The following is a 7,455-nucleotide window of genomic DNA, read 5'->3' as shown; positions in this document are numbered from 1 at the left end:
ATAATAACAATGGTGGAGAGCTGCTAAGTTTATTTTTCCTTCGTGATATTAAATTCATCACATAAAGGCAGTAGTTTCACACCATTCTGCTACAGACTGCAAAAAAAATGCACTTTAGTCTCACCAAACTGGCGCTGGAGGGAAAGACTGACTGTAACGCGCACAGCTGCATGTGAATAAATCAGCAGGACGATCCGTCAATCACAGCTGATCAGGTTCACCTGAGGCGGCTCTCCTCTTTAAAAGCTCCCTGCAGAAGGTTTCATTACATTATTTCATTTCCATCAGAGCCAGTCTAGCAGTGAGGACGTCTCCACTGCGCGTAAAACTCCATCATGCCCACCAAGAACGTTGTGGACGAGCGGATCTCCAAGTTCAAAAACAAGGGCAAAGATCCGGCGGTGAGTTCAGGTTTAATACTTATTGCCACGTGTGTTAATAATTTCACTGACACTGCGTCTTGTGCTCTTGCAGAAACTTCGTGAGAAAAGGATCTCGGAGTGCGTGGAGCTACGTAAAGCGCACAAGAATGAGAGTTTCCTGAAAAGGAGGAATATAACTCTGTCCTCTCTCCCGGACGAGGAGGCCCTCTCTCCAGAATACATCTCCAACGAGATGGTCTGTTCACAGAAACCGTCTGACTATTTACTTAGAACTGGTGGAACCTCTAACTGTATCTGTCCTTCAGGTGGCTCTTTTGCCCATCGAGGACATAATTAGAGACGTGAACAGCGACTGCAAGCAGTCCCAGACCCGAGGCTGCCAGGCAGCCAGGTGAGGCATCAGGGATGGAGAAGGGCAGACTGAGAATTTCACCTGGGAAACTTGAATGAGTCTCTTCATGTTCTGCCACTATTGTGCAACAACTTACTGTGCTACCTGAATATCCCTGCACATGTTCTGTCCACTGAAACTAATGGAGGGAGGAAGAACTTGAATAAAACCAACATGGCTCAGTGTATTTCCTCCACTCACCCCTTAGGAAGCTGCTCTCTCAGGAGCGCAACCCTCCTCTGAAGGAGATCATAGATGCAGGCCTGCTGTCCCGCTTTGTGTCCTTCCTGTCAATGGACGATGAGCCGACTCTGCAGTTTGAAGCAGCTTGGGCTCTCACGAACATCGCCTCAGGGACGTCTTGGCACACTCGACAGGTGTGAACTGAGCATCTGAGGCACAAAACTAACCATATCAATCAAGTTAAACTGAGGGTGCCATGCCTCAAACACCCTGAAATATAAATTAGACTAACAGACTTCAGTCTTCACTGTCTTGCTGGTGGCTTGAAAACCCATTTCTGTCTCAGGTGGTGGAACAAGGGGCCGTACCAGCTTTCATCTCCTTGCTGGCTTCACCATTGTTGCACATCAGTGAACAGGCTGTCTGGGCTCTTGGAAACATCGCAGGTAAAATGCTAAGTTGACTTAATGTTTGTATTTTGACTTAGTTTCACTGCTGTGTTAACACCACAAAATGGAACTACTTGACAGGTGACGGTTCGGCTTATCGAGACGTCCTGATCGAGTGCAATGTTATCCCAGCCTTGTTGGCCCGCATCTGCCCAGACACACCAGTAAGTCAAAACACTACAAGACTGCTCCAACTTCAGGGGATATGATCTATGTCCTCTTGACTATTGCAACTTCAGAGGTTTGGGGCATGATGATTTGAATTAGCCTGCTCTTATAAACCCTGAAAGTGTAATTTAACTTCAGTTACATTGCAATACACATGTTTATATACATGGACTACATCTACTCCTGATCTGTCAAAATTGCGATTGATTAAAGTTTATAGATTACTTTCCTGAGAGCACTCCTGTAATGTTTCATGATGGGCAGATTTTAAAATGTAAATTTCCTCGTTTCATTCTGGTGCATACATTCTCCATAACACAACTTGATGAAGATTCAGAGATTTAGTTTGTCATGCTGGTAGTGGCTAAAGGCATCACATTGCTAACCTCAAGCAGAGGCTGTCTGGTAATGCAGTATCATACCACAGATGTCATTTTTAATTTCTGACCAGTAAATTCTATTAATGTCCTCTACTTGATCTACTCAAACTGTGAATATGGATGCCCCTAATGACTGTAGTCTTACTAGTCATTACGGTTTATCACTCTAGGTTGGCTACCTGCGTAACCTAACATGGACCCTGTCCAACTTGTGTCGCAATAAGAACCCATGTCCACCTTTGTCTGCAGTCCTCCAGGTCAGTGAAATCTCAGCCCTGTAATAAATGTGCTTACAGTCGTATCTGAGCTGAAAGGTGCAATAATTCCATCAAGATGACAATTTTACTGTAACTGTTCCTTCAGGTGCTCCCCTCTCTGATCCAGCTGCTCCATCTCAATGATAAGGACATCTTGTCTGATGCTTGCTGGGCAATCTCATACCTGTCAGACGGTGACAATGACCGTATTGATGTCGTAGTGAGAACTGGAATCGTCCCTCGGCTGGTGGAGCTCATGAGCCACAAGGAGCTCAGTGTCATGGTAGCGTGTTCTTGGATCATTAACCCTCCCAAGTGTCCTCAAATGCACCATATAACCTTTTTACCATAGACTGTCTGTAGTGAAGTAATCGATACCTGACTTCCAGACTCCAGCGCTTCGCTCCATCGGGAACATCGTGAGTGGCTCAGACCTGCAGACCCAGGTGGCGGTTGATGCTGGCGTTCTGAACGTCCTACCTCAACTGATGAGGCACCCGAAGGCCAGTGTGCAAAAGGAGGCAGCGTGGGCCTTGTCAAACATTGCTGCAGGACCCTGTAAGCAGATCCAACAGCTCATTACCTGTGGCCTGCTCCCCCCTCTGGTAGAACAGCTCAGAAATGTGAGTAGACTGAACAGTAAGAGCGCTTGGCACTAAAATGCTCTGCATCAGCCTTTCAGACACTTGACAGATCAGTTAGAGGAGCAGGTGGAAAATCTGAATTCCATTTAGCTGCTTCAGTTTCAGGGGTTTGGTACTGATGGTGGTAGACTGGAGCCACTGTTCATGTTGCACCTGATTGCCTACTGCACTTACAGATAGTACATCCATTTAAGAATGGTTATTTGAATCTTGATCACAAAACTTTATGGTGATGCAAGCAATTTATAAAATTAAACTTTTTGAATGACATCCTCAAGTTCACAAATCAACACTCTGAAAATGTGACTCTTGACTGGCAAAGAAATGGCTTGGTTTCTGTTTTGCAACAGTATTTTTCGTATCTAACTGGCTATTCAGTGTTTAAGGAGGCTTTCCAAATGTTGAGCAGCTGAACTTTTTTGTTACCTTTTTTCTCAGGGAGACTTCAAGACTCAAAGGGAGGCAGTGTGGGCAGTGACGAACTTCACCAGTGGCGGCACGGTGGAGCAGGTGGTGATTCTGGTGCAGAGTGGTGCTCTGGAGGCAATTGTCAACCTGCTCCAGGTCAAAGACGCCAAAGTCATTCTGGTCATACTGGAAGCCATCAACAACATCTTCATGGTGAGGGAGGAACTGACTTGACATCTAATTGGTCTAAAACTTGCTCCACTTTGACCCGGAACTTAAAACTAGCAGATGGATCAGGTTTCCGTTGCGCGTGACCTTTTCAGGCAGCAGAGAAGCTTGGGGAGACGGAGAAACTCTGCCTGCTGGTTGAAGAGCTCGGAGGACTGGACCACATTGAGATGCTGCAGAACCATGACAACGAAGTGGTTTACCAGGCTGCACATAACCTCATAGAGAAGTACTTTGCTGATGTAAGTAGTTGGGTGGCAAATTGCCTACATCAAACATTGGAGTGTATTTAAAGTTTGACTGATGCATGAACACATCACTTAAGGCATTTTCTTCATGCAGCTTTAAACAAGCAGTTTAAACACCCATTTTTCTTTGTCCTCTTCCTTCTAGGGTGACATCGAGGGAGTCAAGGTTGACTCTACAGAGGATGCATTTGTATTTAAGAGCTCAGATAGTCAGACGACCTTTGAATTTTAAACTGAAACTTGACTGTTTTAACTTGAGTTCAAAATAAAATAAATTGTCATACAGTACATTCACTGGAAGTATACTTGATGGTGTGTGGTGCAGAAACTGGAAGATGAGGCTGAAACCGTCCAATTTATGACCGGCAGTTGCAACAAAGCTTCTACCTACTCTATGAATGCTTGTCAGTAAAAGGCCAAAGGATTTGTCTTAAACTTCAAAACCAACGACTTGTCTGACCATTTTAGACCTACACTCAACTGTCTTTGAACGAAGTCTTGACCATAACTTAATTTCATGAGCTATGACTCATGAAGATTAAAATAAGGACAATGGAGCAGTTGAAGGGACTTCCCAAACAGGAACACACTCTCTAGCAATGTATTTCACCAGACTGGTTATTCTCATTAAATGTAAACTGGGTCAAATTTTCACTTTTTTTTTTTTTTTAAAAAAGTACTCTACTTTTAACTACTCATGGCCACCCAAAACAACTTTTCCCTCCTGAAATATTGGAGGTAAATTTTCAAAGGCTTGTTTGTAACTGAAATTGTTATTTGGTATAATGAGTATTAAGATTTAAAATAGCCTTTGTGTTCTTTGCTGAAACACTGAAATGCAAAGTGTGGATTTTGTGAATGCAAGACATGAACACATGTGTATTGCATCTCCAGACTGTCCATAGTTAGTTGGGCTGCGAGGTAGACGGTTCTAGCACTGCACTGTGGCTGGGAGTAGTAAAGCACATAACATTCATACATTGCCCACTGGAATTAATTTTCTCCAGTTTAGAGGCTGCACCCACATGAGAATTTCTTCCTTCCCGCTCCCTGTAGCCTTTCAAATTATGTCAAGCAGCACAAGCTTTAGATTGATGTATGTGTGTTTTCTGTAACAACTTAAATTTTTCAGGACTCAGGAAAATCTGTATGTTAATATGCAATTCCAAATACAGCTAAAAGCTTTTTCCAGCTGTGACTAACAGACAACCCACCCCTGACTGAAAAAAAGTAATTTGAATCTTTGATTTTGTCTAAATTATGATACTTCAAATCAGGTTTCCAGCAATTTCCAATAAACACATTTTCTTAACCTCCCATAGCACTCTATCTGAAGGAAATTCTTGACACCCTCTTTCTCCAACATTGATATGTCACAATCTGGGCAAGTAAAACCAAAACTCTGCATGGGTTAATACCACATGGACATAAGAGAAAATATATTTTTTTGTAACTTGGGTGAACTGAGCCTTCAATCTTGTAACTTCCATCTTTTGGAGTTGTTGACACAGACTGAAATGTGTATTTCTGACTGAATTTTTTTTTTTTTTTTACTAGAGGTTCTGATTGACAGTATGGTGGTTTTTCCATCCTGACCCCACCCCTTCTCTGATATAAGAAGAGATGGCTGCCGTCATATGGGCCAAAAACCTGACTGGGTCTGACAGTTAGAGCATCTGCTGCACCTGGTAAGGTCAAATTGAATGACTGTAGATTTATAATGTGCTAGACTGGATCACAAAATCACTAAATGACTTTTTTTTTCTTTTTAGGTATCTTTAATCATGCTGAAGGCTAGTATGTTGTTTATTGTCCTCTGCTGCCTCTGTGCGACGATAAGGTCTCTGACAGCGAAGACGGTAAGATAAGACGGATACATACAGCAACATATGCACCAACATCAAATGATGTGACAATATTCCACCAACTTATAAAAAACTGTTTTGTATCCTGAATAGTAAAGTGTCTTATGTATTTAAAATGACGCATGCTGATGCTTCACTAGTTTGTCTTAAAATACCTGAACTTAATTATCCTAAACTAAAGTCAAGTATTCACATGTTGACCAGCCACTCAGTGATGCTCTAAAACAAAGGCAATGGAGATTAAAAAGCTCTGTTAGAGAGCAGCTTTGTAAACATGGGATATGAAATTTGAATTTTTTGATGTATCCAGTTATAAGGGTTGGGTCGTAACGGACTACATGTAATCAGGATTAACAAATCAGATTACAAAAATAAGTAGATTCTTTTCTTTTCTTTTATTCAGTGCTTTTATTTGCACTGAAAATGTTTTACAATGCTTGAACAGACAAAAGAATATTTGTGGAACTCAAATTTTTGTAGCTGGCTCAATTTCTTTGTGAAATAATTTCAAGTCTTGATTTTGAAGAAATCCAAAATACAATTTATATTCGGTAACTGACTACATTTCAAAGTAATCTGACCCAACCTTGCCAGTAAACTGTTCAATTATATTGTTGTAAATTTCTCTGGTCAAGACTGTTTATGTTGCAGTCCTGCATCTCAGTAACCTACATGGTCTTATTTTTCTGCAGCTGCCTGAACAGGACACCATAAAGGCTCCTTTGGAACGTCCTGATGTTAGGACCTCCTCTCCACAAGAGGCTAAACTGGCTCCAACTGAAGATCCTGCACATGTTCAGAATATCTCCATTCAGGCTGCCATGCAGAACCCCACAAATGCCTCCCTGAAGGCATCTGGTGCCTCGGTGCAGGTCCCATCAGGTCTGTCCAGGCTCATCAGAATCCCTCTGAGCTTGTCTCTGGACGCCGTTGATGACATGTATTACGGCTGCACCCAGAAAATGCTGATAAAAGTGAAGCGTCACTACCTCCCGAGGAGCACCAGGGATGGCCTAAACTCCACATACACGAAACTTTGTGCCCTCAGAGCCATGAAGACCAAGGACATCTATGACTCGCTGTCCTGGAATCACTTCAGGGCCCTGTGTGCCTACACAGCAGGAGCGTACGACAACTTAAACCAAGCAGTCCGCAAGGGGAAGGCTTCCTACAAGACCTCCTTTGAATTCCACGCCCTCCACTTCCTCCTGTCGGACGCCATCCGCCTCCTGAAACTCAACCAAAGAAGCTGCTACACCACGTACAGGAGAAGCAGACTGCTCTTCAGCGGGGAGTCTGGACAAACCATCCGCTTCGGCTCATTCGCCTCCAGCTCCCTCAACAAGGACCTGCATCAGTTTGGGCGGAGGACCTGCTTTGAGATAAACACATGCTTCGGCGCCTACCTCAAGTCTTACTCAGAGTTTGACTCAGACGAGGATGAAGTGCTGATTCCTCCATATGAGATGTTCAGTATCGTCTCTGTGGACGTGTCAGGAGAGAATGATTTACACTGCGAGGTTTTCTACAAGCTGGAGACCGCTGGGGTTTACAGCAGCCTCAACTGCCAGGCTGTGGACCTTCTTTAAAAACTGCAGTGTGTAATTTTAACAATGTTTGCTCTAACTTTGATACATCAGTACTGTCACCAGAGAGACAGCCTCCACATGGCCGCGTGTCTATGATGCTTTACTGTCTTGGGTTTACTTAAAAAGGGCATTTTTGGAGATTGACAGTGTATTCCTTGGAGTCAGCAGCAGACCACACAGCCAGTTACTTTAATAGCTCAAAAAGATTAACTCCTGTGTCTCAAGTAATATACAATACAGGCTAAAGGACTACGAAATGTTA

The 7,455-nt window shown here is 43.2% G+C and overlaps 2 protein-coding genes across 2 annotated transcripts; both read left to right on the top strand.

The window, feature by feature from the left end:
- The first annotated feature begins 294 nt into the window (after positions 1-294).
- On the top strand, positions 295-3,971 carry kpna7 (karyopherin alpha 7 (importin alpha 8)). The gene is made up of 12 exons (XM_070854257.1): positions 295-401; positions 475-618; positions 689-774; positions 983-1,151; positions 1,304-1,403; positions 1,488-1,570; positions 2,125-2,211; positions 2,318-2,494; positions 2,601-2,834; positions 3,294-3,476; positions 3,587-3,733; positions 3,885-3,971. The coding sequence occupies exons 1-12, from the start codon at positions 336-338 to the stop codon at positions 3,969-3,971; spliced, it is 1,563 nt and encodes a 520-aa protein (XP_070710358.1). The 5' UTR covers positions 295-335.
- A 2,454-nt stretch (positions 3,972-6,425) lies between these two features.
- Positions 6,426-7,193, top strand: LOC139199387 (NAD(P)(+)--arginine ADP-ribosyltransferase 1-like). Its single transcript, XM_070828451.1, has one exon. The coding sequence runs from the start codon at positions 6,426-6,428 to the stop codon at positions 7,191-7,193; it is 768 nt and encodes a 255-aa protein (XP_070684552.1).
- Positions 7,194-7,455: the final 262 nt, after the last annotated feature.

Source organism: Pempheris klunzingeri, chromosome 3, assembly GCF_042242105.1.
Source record: "Pempheris klunzingeri isolate RE-2024b chromosome 3, fPemKlu1.hap1, whole genome shotgun sequence".
NCBI lineage: Eukaryota > Metazoa > Chordata > Actinopteri > Acropomatiformes > Pempheridae > Pempheris > Pempheris klunzingeri.
This window is presented reverse-complemented; position numbering and strand designations above follow the sequence as displayed.